Source organism: Microcebus murinus, chromosome 13, assembly GCF_040939455.1.
Source record: "Microcebus murinus isolate Inina chromosome 13, M.murinus_Inina_mat1.0, whole genome shotgun sequence".
In the NCBI taxonomy this organism is placed as follows: Eukaryota; Metazoa; Chordata; class Mammalia; order Primates; family Cheirogaleidae; genus Microcebus; species Microcebus murinus.
Genome location: NC_134116.1, coordinates 74,457,908 through 74,485,404, shown reverse-complemented (window position 1 = coordinate 74,485,404; position 27,497 = coordinate 74,457,908). Strand labels below are relative to the sequence as shown.

Here is a 27,497-nt window from a genome sequence, read left to right as displayed (position 1 = left end):
GCCTTTTCAAATGCCACGTCAGATTCTCACAACTACCTTATGTTGGGCGGAACACTGCCTCGATTTTACAGAGGAGGAATCAGGCTCAGAGAAGCTAAAGAAGTGGCCTCAGCCCCAGGCTAGCAAATGACAAAGCCAAGATTTGGACAGAGGCCTGTCTGACTCCAAGGCCCAGATTCTTGCCGCCGTGCCGCACTGATAATACCGGGCCTGGCTCCGGGAAGAGCTCTCTTCCCAAATCGCTGGGACATCCTCAGGGGTCAGGTTGCTCCGTTTGCAGAAGCAGCTTTGCAGGGACAGGCTGCGTCGTGTCAGCTCGGCACAGTTTCCGAGCACTCTTGGTGATGGAAGTTATTTAACATGATCAGAAGAAAAGCAAGGCATTAAAAACCCTTGCTCTGAATTCTGAAACCAGCCGTGAGGAGTAATCCAATGTTCCCCGAGACCTCACAGCCCTCGTGGCCATGCCAGGCACGTGGACCCAAACCTGAAGAGCTGACCACCATCGGAAGACCAGATGTTTACCAAACACACCCACGAGCAGGAATGCCAGTTATTAAGCTGGCATCACGCTCACATTAGAGAAGAAATATCCTCCCTCCAAGGATAATGGTTTCTCTGTTACATGGACATAGATGATCATTTCTAAAAATTCATCACCCTGGTGGTGAGCTGGAGTTTTGAGAACCTCATGATTATTTTGTGGTTTCTTTTCCTATAGTTGTTTACTGTTTTCTTGTCTTCTGAGTTGAATTTGTATGCAAGACTCATTGTCAATTCTCACTGGCGTTCACAGGGCCAATGGTCAGAACTCGTGGGAGTGGGGTGGGGGGAGGGGAAGGGCTTTTGGGGGACTAGGGAAGAAACAAGTAAAATAGAAGGAGGAGGAAAATTACAGCTTTATAAGAGTTTATTTTTTAAAATTTATTTTTAAATTGGCAATTAAAATTTGTATTTATTTGTCATGTACAACATGATGTTTTGAAATATGTATACATTGTGGATGGCTAAATTCAGCTAATGAGCACACGCATGGCCTCACATACTTACCTCTGTGGTAGGAACATTTTAAATCTACTCTCAGCAACATCAGGAATACAGTCAATTGTTTCCTAACTATAGTCACCATGTCATACACCGATCTCTTAAATTTCTCCCCATCTAACTGAAAATTTTTTTTATTTCAGGACATTATGGGGGTACATTTTGGTCACGTGTTATGATTTTGCTAACTGAAATTTTGTACCCTTTGACCAGCGTCGCCCCAGCCCGGGTACCCACCGGTCTACTCTTGCTTGTGCGGACACCTGTAAACCCCCTCCCCCCCAGCCGCCTTGGCCTCTGAGACGGGTCCGCATGGCCTCGTGCGGTGTCACCGGTGTGCCGCGTCACCCGCGTGCGGTGTCACCGCGCGGCCAGCAGAGGGCGGCTTCTCCTTGCGGGAGCGGCCGCGTTCTCGCAGGCGCCGCTGCTGGGAAAACGCAGGTGAGATCCTCCCCCTCCAGCTGCAGCTGGGTCTGCTGTTAGTCCCTGCCTCTGCGGACACGGCCCCTGCCCACGTGCTCAGCACACGTGTGCGCCTCAATCAGCTCCTGCGGACTCGCACTGAGCCGGAGGTGCACGAGACCCATCCCTGCTCTTAAGGGGCTCAGTCTTTGGGTGGGAGGTCTATGGGGCAGCAAGGGGAGCCCGGAGGCAGGACAAACAGCCCCGGAGTCGGTGGCATTACGTGTCCGTCCCCTCCTCTGGCGAACCATGCTCAGGGAAGACCCTGAGGCCTGCATCCCCTGGGCTCCTGGAGCGGTCTCTCCAGCCACCCCCTCCACTGGCGCAGCGGCTGGGGTGTCTCGGGGTACCCTTTCTTCCCTCCTCCTGCCTAGAGGGGTGGCCGTGGGGCTCCCTGCGCCCCTGGGAGGACGCTTGCGGTAATTCCGCGTCCCTGCGCGGGGCGCCTGCGGCGTGCCTGCTGTGCGCCTGGCGCGCTCTGCGCTCGGCGCACCTGCGCGCTTGCTCTCCGTGTCCCTGGCGCCCACGTTGGCTGCCCAAACTGAGTGTGTCGCTTCTTTCCATTTTATCACCTTTTCGGCCTGTGCGGGGAGGGAGCGAGCCCACGGGTCCTGGTTAGGGTGCATGGCCCCGTAGTTCTGGGGCCACATTGGGACCCTGGAGACGTAAGTGCCCAGGTTGCCTTCCCGCTGCAGCAGAAAGACAGCTCGGGCACTGTTCAGTGGGGACGGCTTGCGCGGTAGCCCAGGCCTCAGGACAGCGCGGGCTTCCTTTCCTTCGAGAACCCGCCCCTCAGGGGCTACCTTCCTCTCCCCCTGTGGACATGGCAGGACCACACGCAAGCTCGTGCTGGAAGCGGTCCAGCGCCTGCTGAGGAGGTGTCGGTCCCGTCCCGCCACCCCGCAGCCCCTGCAACCGCCAGCCCAGGCCTGGGACCCGCGCGCTGGGGCCTGTGTCCTGAAGGTGTCTGGGGACCGCTGTGGTTCTGGCAACCCAGTGGCAGGTGATGTGTTTTTTGGCTCCAGATCCTGGGTTTGTCTCATCGGACTGCGCTGTCTCCGGCGGGTTATTTATTCAGTGCTTTAGGTTGACTCGTCCTAAGTAAAAAAAAAAAAAGTAAGAGAGGGAGAAAATAAGAAATTCCAGGCTTGCTATGAAGCCAGAAATCTAAAAATAGCTTCTGTACAAAGTCAGTTGTGGCTCCTCTTTATCTTGAAAGAGCAACAGCTAGTGACCAAAACAGGCTGGCTTTATGCTGGCGGGTGCCAAGCCTCAGGGTGGTGGCTGCACAGGACTATGGCCTCCCGAGGGACAGCGCTCCCTCCCGACAGGAAGGCTCCTCTAGCGTCTCCTGGGTCAGAGGGGGTGAGGGGCAGGGCGGGGTCCAGGGTCCTCTGGGTCAGCGTCAGCTGACATAGACACAGGGAAAAGGTCAACCGCAGAGGATATTTTAAAGCAGTGACCACAAGGATGCCTAGTGGTCACCTGGAAGCCCAGACACACTCCTCCACCACCGCCTTCAGGTCTTACAATAATAGGGAAATAGTCTGTGGGCCCTTCTAGGGGCATGCACTGTGCTAAGCGCCTTACTCACGTCATTTGATGGAATTGTCACAACTCTGTAAGTTTCCCCATTTTACAGCCAAGGAAACAGAGGCTTTAAGAGGTTAAGTAACTTCCTGAGATTTGCAAAGCTAGCAAGTTGCAGAACCTGCATTTAAACCCAGATTTGACTGTCATCCAAACCCCAGCTCTAGTCTTAACCGCTGTGCTAAGCTGCTTCAGCTGGAAAACCCTGATGCAGTGAAAACAACATGAGCCTGGCCGAGCAGAAAGAATGTCCTAATTTGGAGGGCTGTGCAGGCTTACAGCAGCTCCCAGGGAGTACACCAAGCTACCTCTGAAGAGCTCCTCGGCTCCTCTGGGAGAAGAAAGGGCTTGGGCATTGTGCCAGCAGCTCCTGCCCAACAAGTGTTTAACTGAGCACCTACTATATGCCAGGAGCAGCAGGGAACAAGACCAAGCCTCACTCTGGTGAACCTGTGCTCCAGGCGGAGGGGAGCAGAAAGCCCACAGCTGGCAGGCTGGCGAGTGAGTAAATGAGCAAGGGACATGCAGTCGTGAGAGGTGCCCTCAGGACAGGTGATGTGACAGAGAAAGCTCAAATCGGGGGGGCTTTGGTTTGGGTGCTGTAGGGTGGCTTTTCTGGGGAAGCGATTTGGAGGCGAGGCTGAATTTATTGTTCAGCGTGTCCCTCGGGAAGGAGCAGCTCTTTAACCATCTGGGGCAGCTCCTTCTAGCTGAGGGCCCAGCTAAAGTCCCAGTGGGAATAGGCTTGCCGCTGCCAAGCAATGTGACACAGTGCCTGTTGTGAGGAGGTCACACTGGCTGCTGCCTGTAGCATGGGCCAGAGAGAGGCAGCGAGGAAACTGCAACCAGTGAGCCAGGTGACATTAGTGGTCCAGTCAAGAGAGGAGGTGTCTTGCAGCGTACGAGGAAACACTGTCCCTGGCTCTGGCCCCCAGAGACAGGGGACTTCCACTCCACCCCACTCCTAGGGTCAGAACCCTAGGGGAGGCCCATTCCCAGCCTTCGGTCCACAGAGAAGGCACACTCTGTTCACTCTCCTCCCTCCCAGGGCTCTCCTGGGGCCAGCTGGGGGCGTCTACCTGGTCCCCCACTCTGCCCACCTCAACCAGCCAGCTGGCGGGCTGGCCTCTGTCTGCCGTTGTTCATGGCCCTACAGCCTCCGCAGAAGACCACATAGCCGGGAAGGAGCTTGGAGGAAGAGCCAGCCAGGACTGGCCGGCAGCTCCTGGTTGCAGGGAACAAGGGCTGGGGGTTACTTGCCTTTGAGGTTCAATAAGTAGCCTGATGGCCATTTAGAGGGAAATTCAAGAGATCTGTTTATTGACGTCTGGGATGCCTGCTGACCTCCAAGTGGAGGCGTCAAGGAGAAACTGGAAAACACCCTCCAGGGGAGTCGCTGAGGGCTCCCACTGTCCCCGCAGCACGACCCCCTCTTGCTGGCCCCCTCCACCTCTCCCTCGCCCTGTCCCCCTCTCCCACTGAGACAGCAACGAGCCGCACGGGGCCAGAAGGCAGCTCCCAAACTGTTTCCTCTCTTGAACTTAATTAAAAAGTAATTAATTTTTTTTAAAAGCCACTGGCTCAGTTTCGAGGGACAGGATCTGAGTAGGGAGACGCCAGCCGGGCGAGAGGCGGCTGTGCTCGGAGGGGCTCCTACTAGCGCCTCTGCCCTGAGTGCAGTGGGGACGGGGCCAGGTGACACTAATCCAAGCATGCACAGCGGATTGGGGGCTGCGCCAAGAGCTTCACCTGTGCATCGTGCCCTCCCGACGGTGCTGGGAGGTGGGTGAACACTGTCATCCCCAGGGCTCAGATGAGGCCACCAAGACTTGGAGATTTTAGTGAATAACTCACCCAACGCCTCACTGACAACAAGTGACAGAGACGAAACTCATATCCAGGTCTGTGGCCTCCGGCGCCCCGTGCTCCAGCCCTACAGTCCCGGGTGTGCCCGTCCTCCCCAGTCGGATCTGGGCTCCTGGGGCCTCCGGAGCAGCCCTGCACAGGGAGGCCCCAGACGTCTGCTCCGGGGCCTGTCCTTCTCTGCTGAGGCCACGCCACCACTACCACCAGCACACAAAGGGACCAGAAGTCCCATCCAGGGACAAGGCGGTGTGGCCATGCTGGCTGCTGGACGCCCAGCCACACAGTCCTTGCTGCTCCCGTCTGGGCTCCGCCGTGCTTGCAGGAGGCAGGGAGAAGCTGGCAAGGCAGCCAGTGCGCCCAGGAGGGCCTTGGTGCTGCCCCAGCCACATCTTTCCTGACACAGTGCCGCCCCAGTGGGACACGACGTGACAGCTGTGGGCAGGGCGGGAAGCAGGGGCTCTGGCTCCACGAGCCGATGGCCTAAAGCAGAGCACCTCCCCTCCGCCAGCCTCAGGCCTCCCCATTTGTGTGATGGGAACGTCTTTCTTTGCGGCATCGTCGGAGATTAGTAGTAAGCAATGTCAAGGCAGCCAGGTTCAGTGGCTGGCGCCTGTAATCCCAGTGACTTGGGAGGCTGAGGAAGGAAGGTCACTTGAGGCCAGGAGTTCAAAACCAGCCTCAGCAACGTAGGGAGACCCCCATCTCTATAAAAAAAAAAAATTTTTTTTAAATTAGCCAGGTATGGTAGTGCACACCTGTAGTCCCAGCTACTAGCGAGGCTCAGGCAGGAAATGGCTTGAGCCCAGGAGTTGGAGGCTGCAGTGAGCTATGACTGCTCCACTGCTCTCCAGCCTGGGTGGCAGAGTGAGACCCTGTCTCTAAAGAAATAATAATAAAATAAAAAGAGAGTTAAGGCAGTGGCCGGCAGATTGCAGGCACTGAAGATACAGGTTGTGATTAGAAGAGTGAATTCTGGATTCAGACTTGGACTCTGATTCCAGTAGGTTTTTTAACACTTTTGAACTTGCTCAATTGTCAAATGAGGATAAATAGCAACAGTACCTCCTTCACAGAGTCGTTGTAAGGATTAAATAAAATGATGTACATGAACAGCTTAGCATGGAGCCTGACAATAAGCTTTGGCTCCTGTCACCATAATTATGTTGTAAATGACTGAAGGGCCTAGAAGCCATGCCATCTCAATAGCGATGAACACACTCACACTCGTGTTTTGTCTTCTAAATGCCATCCCCCACTAAAAGATGTCAGGTCTTCTTAGAGAGACGGCCAATTCCAGGCTGTGACAAGAAAAATACCAGGCGAGCCGGGACATTTTGTTGTTCTGGAGAGCAAGGAAGTGCTGAGATTAAGGGGAACATATCAAAATTATCCACACCTGTACCCTGATCCTGCCCTTCTCCTCCATGTCTTTTCCACTTTATCCAGCCAGTTACCTAAAATCTAGGCGTCACCCTGACTCCTGTACTTCACCCATTCATTCTCCAGACCCCATTGGCCACCAAAGCCCTGCTGACTTCCCCTCCTCCCCTACGGCCACAGCCCTGGCCAGCCCTACCCTCCGAGCCGCAGCGGGTTACTGCGACAGTTTGCTGTCTGGTCTCCGAGCTTTCAGTCTTGCTTCCTCCAAAATAGCCTCCACGCTGCCCACACGATGATCCTAGAATACAGATCGGATCGTGCCACTCTGCTGTGGAGCCCGAGGTCCCTCTACACTCAGCCGCAGGTCCAGGAATTTCCTGGTTCCTCCTTCATCACGCACGATTTGCAGAACCCCAAACGCTCCTCACTCTCCTCACCTCCTGTCGTGACCCCAGGAGGTGCCTGAGCTCCCCGCAGACCCCGTGCACTCCTGCTGCCCTGGCCTCCCCACGCTCGGACACCCTCTTTTTGGTGCTCCCGTGGAGACTGGCGTGTGATTCTAGCGTGTGCTCTACCTCGTGGTATTCTAAGAATTTGCTTCCCCGTGTGTGCCCCCTGTGCTTGGAAGCAGAGACAACGACGTAGTCACCGAGTTTCTACAGGGCCTATCCCTGAGCACGACTTGGTAGACACCGGATTGTTTCGAGAAATCAATCTGAAAAAATTCTTGGCGTCATAAAACATTGAGAACTGGAACACTTAGTCAAACACCCTCATTTTCACCTGCACAACTGAGAACCACAGAGGTAAGGCGGTTTGCCCGGGGTGAAGCAACTGGTTGCCAGAACTGAGATGGTCTTTTCCCTGTGGTCTGCGTAAAGTCAGATGTGTAGATGAAGAATGTGGGGACTGGGTGCAGTGGCTCACACCTGCAATCCCAGCACTTTGGGGTACCAAGGCGGGAGGCTCACTTCACAGCCCCAGAGTTCAAGACAAGCCTGAGCAATAGCGAGACCCCATCGCTACAAAAAATTATCCAGGTGTGGTGCACGCCTGTAGGCCCAGCTATTCGGGAGGCTGAGGCAGGAGGATCGCTTGAGCCCAGGAGTTGGAGGCTGCAATGAGCTATGATGACGCCACAGCACTCTGCCTGGGTGACAGCGAGACCCTGTCTCAAATAAATAAATTAATTAATTAATAAAACAGCATGGAAGGGAGGGGGACTCAGGCGTGAGCCCCATACACCTGAACGTCTCACAGTTTCAGAGACCCTTGGATTTACAAAAAAGAGTCCAGGTACAGTCGAATCGCATTTCCTCTTTTTATGAGCACCGGATGTGCCCACAGTCTGATTTCCCTGGCCTGGCCTCATTCCTTTCACACCCTGGCTTTTAGAGGGTGGCTGCCAGGTGAGATGATTCATTTGCTCAAAGGCGAAATCTTCTGTCGGGCTCAGAGGACATCTCGAGGGCGGATGTTCCCTTTGATCGCCGTTTTATGCTCTCTCGGCCTCATCAGGGTTATTAAGCCATTTGGTATCCCAGGCAACCGGAAAGCATCTCCCGGACGTTTTAGCCCAAAGAGACAGTTCTGAGAGAAGGAAAGAGCAATTGTCACTAGGTACTACTGGACGGTCTCTCTGCGTGACAGGTGTGCGGCGTTGGGAGGGAAGGGCTGGGGAGGACAGTCCCCAGCTATGTAAGAACAGATCCTGGTTTTTTTCTAGCCTTGAAAATAGATGTCTGTGGTCTGAATCCCCAGCTGAGCGTTCTGCTGGGAAAGCCACAAGATTCTCCAACAGCCCCAGCACAGATTAATCTTGAGGAAAACACACAGCCAAAGAGCCGCGAGGTTCCAGTCGGTGGTTTCCTGAAATATTCAGGGAATCCCCCAACCCTGGAGCCCTTCCCAGAGGGCATCGTCCAACCCCAGCACGCCCCCCGCACAGCAGCCTCCTCCTGCTGCTTCGTTGGAAACCTCGCTCTCCAGTCCAGCTGCGGGCTTCCTGTAAGTCCCCAGGTCGGGGACATCAGACGTCGGGATTTTACAGGGCCTCCGTTCATAAACCACTGGGCCATTTCCATGGGTGTCTTGTTCTTCCTGTGAAAAGAGACGAAGGACGCTGCCAAGCATGTGTCTCCGTGAGTCATCAAACCCTTTTCTCCGGAGAGTCACGGGGCCCTGCTGCCCGGCAGAGGTCTGTACACACGCAGAGGGAAAAGGAAAAGGCTGTTCTGAACCCCCAGGGCAGGCAGAGCCTTTGATAAACAGCTGCCTGGGAGCTCCGCGGGGGGCAGGGAGGGGCGGCGCACAGCTGTCCCGCGCAGCTGGGACAGAGCAGAGTGTCCTCCGTGGGCGGCGCCCAGGTGTGGTTTGGAAGAAAGGCAGCCAGGACCCCAGCAAGGCTTCTCCTGGGGCCTGCGTTCCCCAGGCCGGGTCCCTGGGGCTCAGGCGTCTCCTGCTCTCCGTCCGGACATTTTGCAGAGCCTAGAGCGGCTTCCCTTGGCTGACTTAAGGCCATCTGAGGTTGCTCAGGTGAGACCCTGAGCTGCCCGGAGTCCACCCGACCCTTCTGCTCCTGTCGTCACTGGTGCTACTGAGGCTGCACACTCGTAGCCATGCGGCGCTGTTGTCCTGAGGCCACTACGACCTAGTGTCAAAGGGCCCTCTTTCCATCTGGGGAGGGCACGGGCCCCACACCAGCACGGGAAGCTCGGGCCCTGCTGATGCACCAGTGTCACCAAGTCCTGAGCCAACCTACACGGAAGCTTCTCTCACCCTCCCCTCTCCTTCTGCCTGGTTTGCTTCTGTACACCCCAGGGCTCAGCTTCAGCCCCGAGGTGTGTAAAGGGAGGGACAGAGGCAGGGACAGAGGGGAAGTGTGGCCGGGACCCTGCGGCCTCAGACACTCTTCCTCACTGGGGTGTGGGGGCCGAGGGGAGCGATCTGCATCCTTGCTTCCTTTAAGAGAAGTTACTGCCCAGAGGGACCTGCAGACCCGGGCAGTTCTCCTGCCAGGGCTAAATCCCACGTTGCGGGCTGGGTTAATCTTAAATTGACCTGTATTGGTAAACATTGAGCTCAACCATGAGTAATTGAAAAACAAAAACAAAAAAACCCCCAAAATAACAATGGCCTAAACAGGACAGAAGTCTGCGTGTCTCTCGCACTCCCTCCAAGGCTGGAGTTGGTCAGTCCCAGGCAGTTATGAGGACCACGGAGCCAGACCCCAGGCTCTGCTGTGTGTATCTTCTGGTCCAAGGACTCCTAGGGTATCTGCACTCCCATTCCAGCAAGCAGGAATGCGAAAGGGCAGGAAAGGGCTCAGCCTCTCTTCATAAAGGCACTTCCTGGAAGTCGTAGCCACCTGTCCTGCTTACATTCCATTGGCCAGAATTATGTCACATGTCCACGTCTCGCTGAAAGGAAGGCTGAGAAATGTAGTTTTTAATCCAAGCGAACTGTGCCCCGCAACAAATCGGGGTAAGTTCTAAAAGGAGGGAAAATGGATAGAAGTCTGTACCACAGACCTCCACCCCCCTCCACCATCGACACGCCTGTTTATGTCCCAGACCCTAAGTGGATACTCTGGGAGTTCTTAATCATCAGGGTGGGCCTCTCACAGCCCTATTTTGATTTTAAACAAACAAACAAAACCTCATCACCTGCACACCCATCCCCCAACCAAGCAGCGTTTCTCAAAGTGCAGCCTTGAGTGCTTGTGATAAATGCAGATTCCTAAGCCCAAGACCAGGCTCACTGGATTCGAACCTCTGGGGATGAGCTCTAAGAATCTGAAATTCCTACACACTTTCCAGGTCATTCTTATGAAATTTCACACGCTGAAATTTCATGTCCACTATTTACTCCACCTTGGAGAAATTAGAGGAAGGACTCTTCCGAGACTCTAGATCTAAGAATATTAGAACTAACAGCGATTCATGAGTTGGAGGGAGAAGGTGGTGAGGAGATTATTGGTTGTGACATCTGGTAGTGCCACTCGCATATCATCTGGCCCAGCCCTGGGGAACTGGTCCAAGATCTTCAAGGGAAGGCCTGTTATGCTCTGGTAATCAAAGAAAGTGGTCATTGGAAGGGAAAATAGCCTTCTCCACTGCACAGCCTCCATGTGGGGCCACGGGAGAGAGGTGAGGAGACCAACATCACACAAGCCGGCCACCCCCGGGAGAACCAGACAGCTGCTGAGACGCTCCCAGAAATGAAGAAAAGGAGAAATGAAGATCTGAGCTCCAGAACCTCACTGGGATGAGGTTTAGGAAGCAAAGACTCCATAACCAGTAAAATTGATTTCCACTAGGGACAGAGCTACCATTTCGGGGAAGGGGACACTTTTAGAGGTCACAATGATTGGAGGGATGTGACTGGATTGAGAGGCCACAGATACTAGACATCTTGAAATGTGAAGGGCAGTCCCACTCAGTGAAGAGATTTCTGGAGTCCTTGGGATATTGATGTTTATAATTATCTAAGCTTAGAAATAAACTCCATCTGACATAAAAACACGGGGCATTTTCTGAACTGTCTAAATATAAACTGAAATTTTCAGAAATGCAACTACCAAGTTTTTGGGTTTTTTTCCCCAACTCTCCCAAGAGTTGTTCACAATTTTGGAAATACACGTCAATGGCAACAGCTCCAGTTGTGATACTCGACTTGCCATTGTGAAAATTCAGTCTGCGTTTATTGTCACGTTCATAGTGATTGTACATATGTGTCCAAGCCTCTGAGTCCCATGGTAGGTTATCTAAGATAGGACATGCCAGAACATTTACATTGTTCTTCAAGTGTAATATTTAATTATAAACTATTTTCCCTTTAGTTTCTTTATATTACTGTTAGTATAATATAAGATTTTTTTTTTAATTCCATGAATTTCATTTCAGGAGAATAAAGAAAAGTTACAAACTAGTCGTTATAAAAGGGGCTGCTGGATGTATGGGGAGCAGCTCTGTCCAGAGGTTGGCCGGGCTCTCTGGGGTGTGACTGAAGGCTGTCCACAACCTCTGGGGCAGCCACCGCTCGTCTGGGTTACAAAGACTTGCGCCAGCCCAGGTGGCTGTTTCAGTTGACTCCTCCGCAGGTCCTCGGCATGGACCCAGCTCTCAGAACGCCCCCCTGCAGAGCCGGGACTGTGGTTTCCCTTGCTGTGGGCAGAGACTCCAGCCTGCACAGGTGAGTCCCAGAGGGCGAACTTGGTCCAAGCACCCGCAGAAGGGCCTGGACGTGAGGGGCCACCTGCAGAGTCCTGTTTCTGGTCTGGGCCCCCGTTGTCTCCTAGGCTCCTCTCAGGTGGGTGGGTTCGCGTCAATGTGACACAGTCACTTTGTTACCAGGGACATTCCGACACACTCACTTCACTCTTGCTTTGACCCAAGGACGTTTTGATACGGACAGAAACCACCAAGCTTTCAACTGTTTTGTTACCGAGCAACACACGAAACAGACACTCCCCGCCCACACCTGCAACCCCCAGAAGTGGGGTGCTTAAGGCTCGGGGAGCTCTGCTGTGCCAACTTCTTGGCAATAAAAATCCGTTTTTACATTTCGTGTGGGTATTTCTACATAGAATAGCCACTCCCAGTGACCTCATCAAACTGGCTTTCTCAGAACCCCTTTTTTCACCCCAACACCGGAGGAAACAGGGACAAGAAATGGAACACGCCAAGAAGAAGCGCCCCCTTAGCTGAGCGCAGAGGAGCGGGAAGCTCACGGGGGGCGGCAGGACGCAGGGATGGGCTGGCTCGATGGTGAGCGCTGGCGCCTGGCTCAGCCCATGACCCGGTGGCTCCCAATCGGGCCACACGCCACACACCGGAGTCGCCCAAGGACCTTCGTCCCACCACAGAGATTCTGATTTCGTTGGTCTGGGCTGCAGCCTGGCACCAGCACCTTCCAGATCCCCCATGTGAGTCGCAGGGGCAGCCTTCGCCAGCCCCCTGCTAAAGCTGCTGTCCCAGCCTTCCCAACCCCCTTCGGTCCGGGGGTCCCATCCCTTCCAGCTCCAGGGAGAAGGCTCTGGTGGTTAGTCACCAAGCAAAACCGTCCATCACTCCTTAATGAGAGGAATTGGTGTCACCAACACTAAGTCACCCTGTCTCTGCCTCCCTGCCACTCCTGGGACATCTCTGGTGTCGCCCCTTCCTCCTCCTCACACTGATGAAGGCCCCCCAGCCGCCATAAGGCTGCTTGCTCTGGGTCCTTTTGTTGGTGGTGGCGGGGGTAGGAGGGCGTGGGGAGAGAGCCGATGGCCAGCATGTGGGTTTCAGCCCTAGGACATGCGGCAGAACCGGGAGGTCAGAGGTGCTCTGGGAAGCCCTGGGCCAGGTGCTGGCTCTGGGCATGACGCCCCAGAGGGCCGCGGGCGGACGCTGGCGTCCTGTGTTGATAAAGTCAGATGCTGTCTTGGCCCTTTTAAGAAGTGGCCCTTCGTGACTGGGCTGCTCCCATGCCTTTTCCTTGGGGCTGTGTGACATCCATCCAGCTGTAAGTCAAAGGCATTTTCTTCTTGCTTTATGGTCACTGCAGATTTATGACAACGATGCCATTTGTTATGGAGTCAGTTGTGTTCCCTAAAATGGGTATATTAAAGTTCCCGGCGTGTGACCTTGTTTGGAAATAGAGTCATCACAGGTGTAATTGGTCAAATTAAAATATGACCGTACTGGAGTAGGCTGGGCCCTTAATCCCACGTGACTCGTGTCCTCACGAGAAGATGGCCTGGTGAAGACAGACACACACAGGGAAGATGCCACGTGGAGAGGGAAGGCGGGAGTCCCCAGCTGCGAGCGAGGACGCCAGGGTTGCCGGCAACACACCAGGCTGAGGGGGAGGCAGGGGACGGACTCTCCCCCAGAGCCTTCGGGACAGTGGGGCCCTGCAGACCCCTTGGCCCCGGACTTCCAGCCTCCAGAACTGAGAGACAATAAATCTCTGTTGTCTTAAGCCACCCAGTATGTGACGCCCTGTTACAGGAAACAGTACAACACCCAGTTACAACGCCCACTTTTGTTTGTTTGAAAGAAGCAGGAAATTGTGGTAGCTGGGCTGCGCTCCCCTCTGCAGGACAAGGCCTGTGACTTGGGTAGACAGTGTAACGCCTCTGAGCCTCAGTTTTCTCATCCGTAGAATGGGGATAATAAGACCCTGCTGCGTAGATCGGTTGTGAAACATGAAACAGGTGACGTCCGAGAAGGACTTACCCAGGCCTGGCACTTGTGGGCAAAGCACAGGGCGAAGACGGGGCCTTGGGCGGGGACTGAGGAGAGTCTCGGTCCCCTGAGCAGGTGCGCTCCGCCTGCGGCCCAGGCCCTGCGTGGCAAGCGGGCCGTCTGGGTAAGGGCAGGCAGAGGCCAGGCGAGTCCCTGCCCTCAGGGGGAAGGAGATGACGCCTGGAAGCCCGTGGCGTGAGCTGCCAGGTTAGCATCAAATCACCATCATTCTTGTCCCCTCTCTTCGCCACTGACGATTTCACAGTTTCACCAAGACGGTTTTCGGTGCGATGCAGAGAGCTGTGTGCTGGGCCGCCGTTCACACCCCAGGCATCTGGCTGTCACGCGGCAAGAGCCAGCCCGTTCGCTTGGGTCTTACTGAGTAATTATTGCAAGTTGGCTCGGCTTCGGGTACCTCGAGAGCCCTTGGACACGCACCACACGTTTTGGGCAGGAAGCTCTCCTGGCGCGAGATCTGCTTGTCACTCCAGCCGCTCCCCTCTGTTAAGTGGTGGATCCTCTCCAAACTCGCAGCCCCAAATGCGCAGGAAGCCAGGGCCTGGTGCTCGCTGCTGCCAGCGCCTCGCTCACATGGGACCGCTCCTCGGGCAGGACGTCCAGCACTTGTCACCAGTGGCGATTCTCGGCCTGGCGCTGGGAAGAGGCGAGGGGGTGGACGCCAGGGAGGGGGCCGGTCTTGTGTTTCTGAGTAGCAGGATTTGTGCAAAATAGGTAGAATCCAACAGTCCTCAATGCCCCAGGTCCATGCGAAGAGCTATGTCCCTTGCCCATCATGGTTGGCTCCTGTCTACAGGGATACAGCCAAGGAGAGCTTGACCAGAGCCTACAGCACTCACTCGTTCATTCATTCCTTCCTTCCATCAAGCAACCAGTATTTATTGAGCATCTACTGTGTGACAGGGGCTGTGCTCAGCCCTGGTGACACAGAGATGAAGACGGATGGGGGGCCTTTGGGGAGCAGCAATGCTCAGCTGCTGGGGACAGCCTCAGGGGACAGCAGGAACTGGGTCTGGGGTGAAGAGTCAGCCACCGAGCAGGTCAGGCAGGGGACAAGCGTCCCTGGGGCTCATGTGCACAAAGAGGAGCCTCGACAGAGCATCCCACAGCGAGTCTGCTAGTGAAACTCATTCTGGCGAGATTTACCACGCCTCTCCCACGGGACAGGCACAGTCCAGGGAGCTTCGGTTCCATTGAAATATTTTTAAAAGGATCTGAGCTTTCCTCAAACTTACATGAAGACCCCAGAGAATCTGAAACCTGCAAAGTGAATGAATACATTCTAATCCCTCTTGAGCTGAGAATATTCCAGGGAAACGGGGGCTCTACGAGACCCAGCTTCTGCCTCTCAAATTGGCCATGAGGCAAAGGACTCAGCCGCTGGTGTCTCAGGAGATCTTAGCCACCGGTTCCCTTCCCTGCCAGGAGCACAGGGGCTGGTCAGCGGTAGAAGGAACGGAAATCTGACCCAGTGGGGTGGGGGAGTATTTTCAAATACCTAATGTCCGGAGATCTTGGCCCCAATTCTTTTCTAAAGGACTAGGAAGATTATTTTATTTTATTTTTGAGACGGGGTCTCACCCTGTCACCCTAGCTAGAGTGCAATGGCATCATCATAGCTCACTGCAACCTCAAAATCCTGGGCTCAAGCGATCCTCCTGCCTCAGCCTCCTGAGTAGCTAGAACAATAGGCACAAGGCCAGGCTAATTTTACTACTTTTAGTAGAGACAGGGTCTCACTCTTGCTTAAGCTGGTCTCAAACTCCTGAGCTCAAGCAATCTTCCCGCCTCGGACTCCCAGAGTGCCAGGATTACAGGCGTGAGCCACCGCGCCCAGCCTAGGAAGATATGTTGACTTCTCCCATGCCTAATGTAGCCTAAGGGCAAACACAATGTCCTCTCTCTTTCACATGGCCTGGTCACCTAAGCTGAGCCCACAGACATCCCAGAGCTCTTCTCGGAAGAGCTACCGTCCAGCCCAGAGGGGGTGGGCCTGCTGCAAGGGAGAGTCAGCCCCTGCTGGTGGCCTCCCGGGGGGGACTGGAGTGCCGAGTGGCCCGGCACGGAGGGAACCTGCGAGATCCTCGGTGAGAAGATGAGCTGGTGGCTAGGGCAGAGGCACAGGAAGATGGGGACAGCACCCAGTACAATGCCCTGCTGGCCTGTCTGGGTTGGCGTTTCACAGCCCCGTGCTGAGGCATCCGAGTGAGGGTACATTCCAAGGAGGAGGGACAAGGCTTTTATCTTTATATGACCAGAGCAATAAATATTCCTCCCACAGGACACACAGGGAAAGCAAAATGCAAATGGCATTTCAGAAGTGAATCAAGAACTAAAGACCAAGACTCTGGCCCAAGATATATCACCCGGGCACTCTGCACACTGGGGCCCAGATGGTTAACTCTTGTCCTGCACATGTGGGATGTGTGACGGCAACCCCGCCTCTGCCCACTAGGTGTCAGTGGCCCCATGCCCCGCCCCTGCCAAGTTTGACAACCAAAAATGTTTCCAGATGGTGCCTAAAGTCCCCCAGGGCCAAATCACCCTTGGTTGAGAACCACTGATCTAGGTGTTTCCTTGGGGAATCTTTCCCTCTGTCTGCTTGGCCAGCTTTTAGGGTAGCTGCCTCGGAGGCCCAGGCTTTTCCAGGTTTTAGCCTCGAAACTCCCACATGCCCTCAGTCCCGGACAGACGGGGCAGCCGGTCACGCTCCACTCTCCTCCGCTGGCCACCCCACTCATGGGCCAGCCCGTCCCCACCGTCCCAGCCCGTCCAGCACCATGTTGCATTCAGCCGAGCGCCCCTGTCTGCCCTCAGGGCAGGGTCTTGGCGTTTTTCACTGCTGTGCCCTGAATGCCCATAGCTGCGCCGGGCACAGGGCAGATGCATTAACAAATATCGTTTCCTGAACGACCAGGACTCCAAAAACACGACGCGCGTCTGTGGCCTTTGTGATTTCTCCACTGCTGCTCGTTTTCATCCTCCCAGCACGCTGCCCGGCGGTGATTAGCAAGAAGGCCCTTCTCACCAGCAGGGCCTGTGTGTGTCTTTGGGGACAGCTGTGACTGTGTGTCTCTCTGCTGCCAGCCGGGGAGAAGAGGGGGAAAGAGACCCAGGGACGGAGCTGCCCTGAGTCGGGGGGAAAGAAGGGGTGAGTTCTCGGGCCTCACTCATGCACAGGGGGCGTGCACTTGAGAAGGGCCGGGAGCCGCATTGAGACACACCCTCCTGGGATCACCGGGCAGCTGTCGTGCCCAGGGCCGGGCAATGTGCTTGGCCTGTGGCCGGATCTCGGTAAATCTTTCCTGGGTCGAACATTTATGAGGAAATATAATAATAAGTGTTGTCATCAGAGCTTGGGCTTTGGGGTCAGGCTGCATTGAGTTCAAGTGCAGACCGCTCCTGTACAGCTGCCTGACCCTGGGCAGACTCCTTCCCCTCTCTATGCCTCACATCCTCATCTGTCAGATGGAAACAGAAGCGATACTCCCCCCACCCCCCGTTGGCATTGCACTGTTGCAAGGATTAGATCAGTTCGTGGATGTAAATCCCTAGTGCATGGCACCCAGGAAGTACTCTGGGGGGGGGGGGGAAGGGGGCTATTACGAGATTTCTTCCCGGGGGAGAAACAAGAGATACTGTATTTTTTGTTGAATGCTACATAACAAATTACCCTAAAACTTAGTGGCTCAATAATAATTTATTAAGACCTCTTGCGGTTTCTGTGATCAGAAATTTCAGGAGCAGCTTGGGTGGGGGCTCCGGCTCAGGGCCTCTCACGAGGTTGCAGTCAGAGGTCAGCCCCGGCTGTGGTCTCATCTGAAGGCTCGACTGGGACTGGGGGCTCCTCTCCAAGGCTCCCCTGCACGGCTGATGAGGGGTGCTGGCTGTTAGCGGGAGCCCCAGGTCCTCCCAGCGCCAGCCTCTCCACAGGGTTAGGCGGGAGTCCCCAAGACGCGTTGGGCGGCTTCTTTCGGAGCAAGCAATCCACCAGGACGAGGGATGCCTCAACGCCCTTCCCGCCTCACCTTGGAAGCCACGCGTCATGCAGTGTGGCAAGAGACTATACGGCTGGAATATTAGGAGATGAGGGCCACTGGGGGCCGTCTGGGAGCTGTCTTTCCCCTGGTATTTGATCTTGAAATTGAGGCTTGCTACTTCCACACAGCCATGTTGCATTCCTGCCTCCGTCTGCCCGTCTGTAAAATGCAGTGTGTTGCTGAGGGTTGTTTAACTGGCTGATTCAAACGCCTGTTTCCCAGGGCGGTCTGTGAGCAACTGAAGAGCAAGGACTACATACAGCTCCTCCAGGTGTCTGTCCTCACAGTGGACACAGGGACTGAAAGGCTGGATGTTCTTCGGCAAGAAACTACAGCTTCCACTCTGTCACTGAGGACAGAGCTGGGCCCAGGCCGACCCTCGGGCAGCCTCCCCACCCATCCTGACCCGACTCACGTCAACCCCTAAGCGTGGGTGGACAAGGATGACATATTTATAAATCAAAACCTTCCTCAGTAGTAGGATTAAACCCAGGTGTTAGAATTTTGGATAGTTTTTACTTTTCTTTTGAGATTTTCTATACTTTTCAGATTTACCACAAGGAACATGCATTTGTTTAGTGAAGAGAGAAAAATCGGAAAAAATGTAAGTGTGTACTTTTCCCCTTGGTTTACACAAACAGAGCTCCGGGGTCCGGCTCTTCTATAGGACGCGTTCGCCTGATGGTCACCTCCCTTGGGTTTCTTCACTGCTGGTTGGAGGACTCGATGACTAATCTGTGAAATGGGAGGGTTAACCTTTACTTTCTGCTCACTTTACACAGAGTCGTTTGTAAGGATTCGTGGGACATTGCTGGACAGATGGTTCAAATCTGGAGAGAAAGACACTGGACGGCCAGATGGCCAGTGACAAAAGGCTAGAGAATGAGATTGCCATCAGGATAACACTGACCACCCCCCAAAATTGCACAGCGCTTCTGTTGCCTGGATAATTACACCCATTCTCCTTAATGGATTCTGCCAGAGGGGACCTGCACTGCCTTTGAAGGCTCACATTTAATTGTTATTATCATTATTACTATGATTAGCATAATGTAATGCATCCTTGACTCCATGCCTTGCCGCCATACACAGCAGAGTCCCCAGCAGCTAGCTGGGGTAGAGGACAGAAATCCCGATCACCCTTCCAAAACCATCGTAAACATATTAGCACCACTGAAATCCTCGGGCTCCCTGGGCCTGGCTTTCATAAGCATTTTCCCCTGTTTCTTTTCTTGCTCCCTCTCCAGAAACAGCTTCTCAGTGCAAATTGTCATGACAACCTGGAGAGAGGACACACTCTCTAGCGAGCCCAGCGTGGGGACGGAGGGTCCGTGCGTCACAGGGAAAGAGCTGTGGTGACAGGCGTGTGGTCAGTCTGCAGAGAGCTCAGCCTCACACAATCACAAGGGGTTCTGAAGGTCACACTCAGTTTGATAATGGAAAGCTGGCTGAGGGTTCCGCCGGACGGACGCCTCTCGGTCCCCACAAGCTCCTGGGGATGACCGGTCTGCACCCTTGAAGCCTGGCACGTCCCCCAGGGTCAGCAGGCTGAGCCCCCTCCCCTGCCCAGTGGGCTGATGGCTTAATTGCACTCGACCGTCCAGTGAGCCTGTGCAAGGGACAGAGGAGCGGCTCCCGGAGCTGTGGGAGAGAGCAGGTTGTTTATCACAGAAGAGCTTCTGGGAAAGGCCTCGTGGCTATTCTGGGTAGCGAGTTTCTGAGCGGCACGGAACACAGTGTGCCTGCCCACCCCAGGCAGCTGGACGGAGCACCCGCCTGACGTCTCCCCTCCCGGGCTGTGTGGGCCCAAGAGCCACTCGACCTCCAGGTTCTCACCGGTTCCTCTCCAAGGTCCCTCTCGTCAGATCTATAATCCCAGGACATGGGTGTGTGCAGAGGAAAGACAGTGCCTCTGCTGTCAGAACGACCCGGGTAGCCCCGCTGCCTACACTGGCTGTGACTTTTCAGGAGTGCCATCTCATCACACTCCCGTTTGCAAAGCCACAAACCTGGGGCTCGGGCTCCCTCCCTGCACCCCCACCGCACTCGGGATCTGCCAGCACGTACCTCTCCAGGCTGCCCACTGCCCGCATCTCCCCCGCGCCACCTGGAGGTCTGCGCCAGCCCCGGGCTGGGCGTCCACGCTTGCCCCACACAACCTCAGGCAGCCTTGAGAGCACAGCGTCACTTGCCGCTGGAGATCCCGCGGTTAAGAACACGCTGCACATCCCCTCGACCTCCCCCAGGCAGCTTTCCTGGGGCTCTACGTTTCCACCTGGACCCCCTGGACACGTGCCTGACACACCTGACTGCAGAGGCCGGGTGCCTGGTCCCCAGGGGTAGCAGGGCATCACTCCACCTCCCAAGCAGGCCTCCCAGAAGGCCCAGGAATTCGGTCCCGTGTTCAGGCAACTATCTCGTCAGCATTAAAAATCATCTGCGAGTTGACACTCGATCCCCAACCGAATGGCGTGACGTGTTACCCTGCAGTCGCCTCGTGCTCCACGACACCTAAACACAGGAGCTGTCTGTCTGCTCGCGGGGCCTGATGGATGAGTGTTGCTTTGGTGAGTCGTAAGCCAGGCACTCACGCTAAATCACGGATTGAGTACCTGCCCGCGTGTGTCACCGCGCTACACTCACGATGAAGAGCCCCTGCGGGGAGCAGGCCGTGCCATCAGACAGACTCAAGTCAAATCTCCCAGCCCGTTTTCTCACCTCTGAAATAGGAAAAATAATAATATAGACACCCCAGGGCTGTTGTTTGGAGGAAATGAGAGAGCACACGGACAGCTCACGCGGGCCCTGCACTGCAGCGTGGTCACAGGCCCTGCCAAGGGGCTGCCCTCCCAGGCAGAAATCACAGCTGCGGAAAACACCCAGCCAACACCCGAGACACGTCTCAACCAGGACCTGACACCTGTCTGTCTGTCTGTTTTGAATATGAGACATTCTGAATATAAAATTATAGAGATGGCCGGATGCAGTGGCTCACACCTGTAATCCTAGCATTCTGGGAGGCCAAGGCGGGAGGATCACTTGGGGTCAGGAGTTCGAGACCAGCCTGAGCAAGACCGAGACCCCGTCTCTACAAAAAATAGAAAAATTAGCCGGGCTCAGTGGTGTGCACCTGTAGTCACAGCTACTCGGGAGGCTGAGGCAGGAGGAGTGCTTGAGCCCAGGAGTTTAAAATTGCTGTGAGCGAGGCTAACACCACTGTACTCTAGCCCGGGTGATAGAGCAAGACTCTGTCTCAAAAAAAAAGAAGAAAAGAAAAAATTCTAGATATGATCTGAAGGTCTGGATGACATTATCTGCCTGCAGAGGATTGATTTGCTTTTGCTTTTGGCAGGCACTTAGGCCAGGGGCAGATTGTCTTAATCCATCCTGCAGGGGCTAATTCAAAGCTGGTTTCAGCCATTGTGAAGAGGGGTCCCTTCTGGTTCTGCCTTATGCCTGGGGTAGCCCCCCAGCTGCCCGCCTGAGAGTCCTCGGTGCTTCTAGGACCCCTGCTGCTAGCACAGCCTGAACTCCGGACACTGCTGCAAGTCCCACTCAGCTTCTCAGCCTCTCGGGTGGCATTTGAAATTGGCACATGCTAGGGCAGAGTGGACCTGAATGTCAGCTCACCTTTCTGTGACTCCCTTCTCCCCTTGGTTTGGGCTCCTCCAGGCCCAGCTGCCTTGGTAGCTCTCTAACACCTTCAACAGAGTCTGTAAAATATTGTATGCAGTTTTCCTAGTTGCTCTCAAGGGGCGGGGTGGTCTGAGAACTCCACCGTAGCTCACCGTCTTGGAAGCGGCAGTCTGCCCTTGATGGTAACGTGGTAATGCTCATTTAGGTATGTTTAAAAAATTATTCTGCTTTGCCACATGTCTTAGTCCATCTGGGCTGCCGTAACAAAACTACCGTAAACTAGGAGGCTCATAAACAACCAATGTTTGTTTCTCGCAGTTCTGGAGACCGGGAAGCCAAAGATCAAGAAGCTGCCGGCAGAGCCAGGGTCTGGTGGGGGAGGGACAGGCCTCATGTTACAGCAAGCGTCACAGTGGGTGGTCCGGAGGACAAACAGAGCGGCACCCGGGGAGTCGGAGAATCAAAGCTTATTTCTCCGGCAGGCTCAGAGGGGCCTCGCCACCAAATTCTGAGCCCCATCTACCTGATTTTTCCCACTGTTATTAAGCTGGGGTGGTCCTAGGGGTGGGGTACCAGGTGCAGGTTAGTTGATGTGATACCCAATAGGTTAGTATTATGTTGATGCACCAGGCAATAGATTTAGTGTTACGCTGATGCCAGGCAACAGACCAGCTGGTGGGCCAGGGAACAGGTTAGTGTTATGCTGATGTGGGTCTTCCGTGAGAAAAGTGGGGGTCCCCGTGAGAAGTGGGGGTCTCTGTGAGAAGGGGGTTCTCCATGTGCCTGATGGGGCAAGTAATAGATGGGGGTTTCCCTCATCACTCACAGATGGCACCTTCTGTGTGTCCTCAGAGGGTGGGTGGCAGGAACCAGGTGTCTGTCCTCAGTCTCCTTTGTAAAGATACTAGTCCCACTCATGAGGGCATCTTCATGAGCTCATCACCTCTCAAAAGGCCTCGTCTCCAAATGCCATCGCCTCTAACGTAGGAATGGGGGACACGCACATTCAGACCTTGGCATTGGCTCCATTCATTCTGTAGTGGAAAATGGCGGGCGCCGGGACTCAGCCGCTTGATGCCTCCCCGTAGTTCCGCATCTCCGCGGGCCAGCGCTGCACGTGGCCAGTTGGAGGGCATGCTGCTGGGGCTGGACACCCAGGGCACACAGCCACCCCCGCCGGGTCCCCGCATGCAGGAATGCCCCCAGGCCCACGCACCGCTGCCTGTTTCCGGCCACGCTCATTGTGTGATCCTGGTTGGGTGATTTTTGAATCCCACTGTTTTTGATTGGATGTTAAAGCTTGTTGCTGATTGGATGTTAAAGCTTGTAGTTGATTGGACGCTTCTTGAGCCCTACCAAGGGTATAAAAGCAGGGGCAGAAGGGCAGGAAGGGGAGAACATAGGAAGACATGAAGAGAGCTGTAACACTGGGTGTGCTGAGCCTGCTGTAGAAGAATAAAGGCTGTTCTCCAACTCTTCATGTGCTGCTCGGTTCTTTCCCCGGTCAAATGAATAAGGGCTGTAACAAGAGCTGTAACGCTAGCTGTACACACGGCCGCAACAATCCAAGCGTCTCATCGGGGTGGGTAGGGCAGTGACAAACCCAGGTCTTCCCTGCTGCTCTAGGTCCACGTTCCCCAGGAGGCAGGAAGGGAGACCGTGAGGACAGTCTCCAGTCACGGGTACGGGCGCCACGTTGTCATAAACCGGAGGGGCATGTGGTCCCTTTCCTCTGCGGCTGAGCTCAGAGGCGTTTTTCCTCAGCAAGCCCCCAAACTAGATTGATTCATAACTTTCCCTCCAAATAATACAGTTTGGAAACGAGGTAAGAGAGCCATCTCCTGGTAAGAAATAGGGTGATGTGTGAGAATTTGAGAACGGGGGAAGTCTAGGGTGTGGGAAGGTGTCCAGAAGGAGTGGCTTCCCGTCCCTGCCTTCACCTGACCCTGGACCACTGCAGCCCCCACTTCTGTTTTATAGACTGGATTTCTGAGAAAGCTTTCCCAGCATCCTGGAATCCGAGAAGTCTTCCCACCATCAAACAGGTTGGAAACCCACTTGTTGATTCAACTGCCCCATTTCACAGATAAACACACTGAGGTCCCTGGAGATAATTACGGTGACTTCCCCGAGGTCACACAGAGCACTCGAGGTAAAACCAGGACAACACTGACCCTGTTCAGGGCTCTCTCCACAACCCCACACTCAGTCTTTCGGAGACACCATTTCCCAGAAGTTCTTTGCTTTAGAAAAATGTTTCTTTTACAGAGCACTGCTCTGTGCTTTTGCGTTCAACTGTGTGAGCTTTTCTCACAGACTCCCGCCAGAACACATGAGGTGAGGAGGTGAACATGACTGCTGTCGTTTTCCTGATGGGAAGCCCCAGGCAGCCCCAGAAACAACTGGAGGCAGCACAGCGCCCGGCCCCAGCCCGCGGCCTCCGCCAGGGTCTCCCTTTCCTTCCCTGTAGCGTGAGGATCCAGGAGGCTGACAATCGCCACATCTCCTGGGAGGCCTTTGGGAGACCCCACCCCTCCCCCCACGCGGCCGGAGTCGCCGGACACCACCTCGTAATGATTCTTCCTCCTCTGGGGAAGGCAGTGGGAGCAACAAACAGATTTCCAGCTCTCTCCAAGGGAGCAGCTCCGTTTCTGCCTCTGGGAGGAGAAATAAACACTGGCAAATTCCCTGCTTAATGACCCCCCAGCCCCTCTTTGTGAACCATTCATATTTGCTCTTTTGACACAAAGTAAATTAGAGAGAAACCCATCCCTTCAACAGAGTAAGACAAAGTACAGTTAGGATGCTACCGGGGACCTATAATTTCTGCCCTGGGGAAAATCACAGCACACACACACACACACGTGTGCACATATGCACCCTTTTGCTAGAACAGGCCCCTGCCGTCCTTGCAAAGACTGGGCTGAGAGGTGCCAGCAAATCCACTGTGTCTACCCTCATGACAAAGGGGCCAGTGCCAGCTCTGGGGCCCAGGATGGCTCGGGCCGTGGAAGAATCCCACCATGCAGGTAGGACCTGATAGTGCTGGCATTACATTCAGGAGGGAAAAAATAGAACTGAAACCTATTAGCTGCCCTCTGTCCTTTCACACCCTCTACTTCCCATCTAATTGGAGTAAAATGAACCAAAGCACCAACTGGTACAGGAAGGTGAAGTTGCCCTGTGTCTGTCAGACCCCAAAACACACCTGGCAGGGTTCACTGACCCAAAGCCAGATGCACAGCTGCCTCGTCCATTGAGGAAAGAACAAAACTGTAGCCTCCAACACAGAGACGTGTGTGAAGAACTACAACATCCTCTGATTAGGTGACAGGTTGCTTGCCAACCTAGGATTAATAAGCAATGGCTGTGCCATAGCTGGTGACCAGCTCTCTGCCCCCCACCCCCGTCCCCAGCACTGGAGTCCACACAGTGTCCTGAGTTCAAAGGCTATCTGTGCAAGAGCATGTGCTCCGGGACCAGGCCTGGCTCTTTCACTAGCAACCCTGTGACTCAGTCCCTCAGCCTTTGTGAAATGGGGACAGCAATGACTTTCTCACTGATGTGAAGAGTAAATGAAACAGAAGGGCCGAGCACCAGGTGTTCAGAGTGTAGGTAGCCTGCTGTCATTTGTTAATGTTAGGGACAGCACTGTAACAGAGGGAAGGGCCTGAAGGGGAAAAAAAAAAGGATTTTTCTGTCTCCTTAAAACTTCCCCACTGTTTTTGCGAACTGCAGCCTGGCCCTCGGTCCCTGAGGCAGGTTAAGTCCTTCATTAAAAGAGAGAACTCAGCCATCCCAGCCTGTGCCAGCACCCCAGGTAAATGACTGGTGGAGCTCACGGCTTTGTCTTTGGCAGAGATGGGACGATTAGAATAGTTAACCACAGGGCCGGGCGCGGTGGCTCACGCCTGTAATCCTAGCACTCTGGGAGGCCGAGGCGGGCGGATTGCTCGAGGTCAGGAGTTTGAAACCACCCTGAGTAAGAGCGGGACCCCATCTCTACTATAAATAGAAAGCAATTAATTGGCCAACTAACATTTATAGAAAAAATTAGCCAGGAGTGGTGGAGCATGCCTGTAGTCCCAGCTGTTCAGAAGGCTGAGGCAGGAGGATCGCTTGAGCCCAGGAGTTTGAGGTTGCTGTGAGCTAGGCTGACGCCATGGCACTCACTCTAGCCTGGGCAACAGAGTGAGACTCTGTCTCAAAAAAAAAAAGAATAGTTAACCACAATGGCCTAGAACTGAGGGACCCTCCCTTTAACGGCTCTGTATTTCCTCTTGTGGTCAGGAAATTTGGATTTTGAGATGAGAAGGTCTGCCATTTTTCCTCCTTTGCTGGCAAAGTAACACAAATTCTCTTTCCTCCTCCCCAGAACATTTGTTCTCATTCTTCTGATGCGGCCTCGAGGGCGAGTGCTGACCTTCCGGTAACAGCGTCCCCCACTGTCCCATCACCCAACCCATCACAGGACTCTGCACGCACAAAGGTGCTCGTCTAGGTGAAGCTTTGCTTGTGTTTTTGAGGTTGCACAGGCTCAAGAGAGACTATTTTTCCTTCACTTGGAAAGACCAGAGGGTAGGATGCACACACGGTGTCAAAATGCCCGAGTTCCCCTGCAGCGAGGAGGCCTGTGATCGTACATAGCATGAACACCAACGTACCCTCACCAGTAACTTTGCCCAGGAAGCTGAAGTCTGTTGGCAAAGAAACCTAAAAAGGAGGAACGTTTGGAAGAACTGAAACAGGATGGCCAGGGGTCAGTGAGCAAAGTTCACTGAGATCATGTTGAAAAGCACCCACAGCCCTAACCCCCTCATTAAGCATGAAAGCAAGGCCGGCATAAAAAGAGACACTTAAAATAGAGCTCGCTGCTCCCCGTTCTAATCAAGCAATAAATAGATTCTGTTCTTCTGTGCGTTGGTGGTCTTACATCGTAGCCCAAGGTTAAGGCTGCTGAGAGTGTAATATCCCATAATTAGCCTCCACTGCTGCCAGGACTTAAACCTGTCAACCCCCAACACGCCTAGATACGGGCCACAAGAGGCAGCTGGTTGCGTGACGCGATCTGAGAAAGCCCGCAGGCCGGCCTGCCCGCGGGTATCTCCTGCGCAGCTGTGCTGGGCACGGCCGGGAACCCGCGTCAGCAAGTCCCTTGACCGCCAGAGAAGCACGTGGGCCACGATGCCACTCACCACCCCCGCTGCCAACCCACCTTCGTCGGAAGAGAGCTCGCTAGGAGAACAGGACACAGACGCGTTTTGATGAAGGTGGGAGAGTCGAAAAAAAGATGCTATAAAATGGGCCATGTCCTGGGATCGCCAGGTGGGCTAGATGAAGATCTAGTCTCCCCAGTCAGACAGCCCTGGGTTCAAATCCTGGTTCCTCCACACACCTACCAGCCGTGTGATATAGAGACTATTACTTAACTTCTCTACATAGAGCACCTGCAGGATGAAGCTATTCTCTGTCCTGTGCTATTGAAAGGATTAAAGGAGCCGGGCTAGGGCAAGTGCTAGAACAGAGGCTGGCACGTCACAGGTGCTCAGTAACTGCTAGTGGCTTTCCTCTGTGGGCGGCACCATGGAAGCTTCCTCTTTCTTGTAGTCTTTTGACCTCTTCAGCGTGGTAACCTCTTCCGGATCCCTCCAATCTTGCCTTTGCCCTTCTTTCAACGACAGTCCAGGCCACACCCAGGGGTCATTTCCCTGCAGCCACTCCAGCCGCAGTTGGGGCTGGCTTCCGCCCTCCCGCAGCCCCGGGTCGTGCCCTGACAGCACCAGCCCGGGGAGTCCGAGCGAGGACTCTCCTGTGTTCTTCTCCCCCAGAAGGGCAACCAGGAAGGCTGTGAGTGTGAAAGTGTTTTATTAAAAATTGTGTTAGGATCTTATTTACCTTTATGCTTAATTGCAAGACACGAATGTACAGCCTTTAAAGCAATGGTGAGTTGTTAATTTTCCATTTGACTACACGCCTGCTGTCCCCAAGCACCGACGTAAGACGAACCCATCCCCTCGCAGAGTTTAGAGCCTAAGCAGGCAAATGGAAATCATGCATAAGAAGAAAGCAAAGTGTATCACAAAAGAAATTGTTAGGCGACAAAAGGAAAGGGCAGGCGGTGAGCCTGATCAGAGCTTGACTCAAGCCCTCAAGGACTTGGAACTGGAGGAAATACGATCGGGAGGCAGACCATGCATCAGCACAGGGCGGTCCGGATGCAGAGAGCATCTGC

At 54.4% G+C, this 27,497-nt stretch overlaps 1 protein-coding gene across 1 annotated transcript; it reads right to left on the bottom strand.

Moving 5' to 3' along the window:
- Nucleotides 1-904: 904 nt before the first annotated feature.
- On the bottom strand, nt 905-26,843 carry LOC142874908 (uncharacterized). Its single transcript, XM_076009523.1, has 2 exons — nt 26,481-26,843; nt 905-2,603 (listed from the first exon to the last, which is right to left on the bottom strand). Exon 2 carries the CDS (start codon nt 2,547-2,549, stop codon nt 1,524-1,526), a length of 1,026 nt encoding a protein of 341 aa, XP_075865638.1. The 5' UTR covers nt 2,550-2,603; nt 26,481-26,843; the 3' UTR covers nt 905-1,523.
- Between the last annotated feature and the right edge of the window lie 654 nt (nt 26,844-27,497).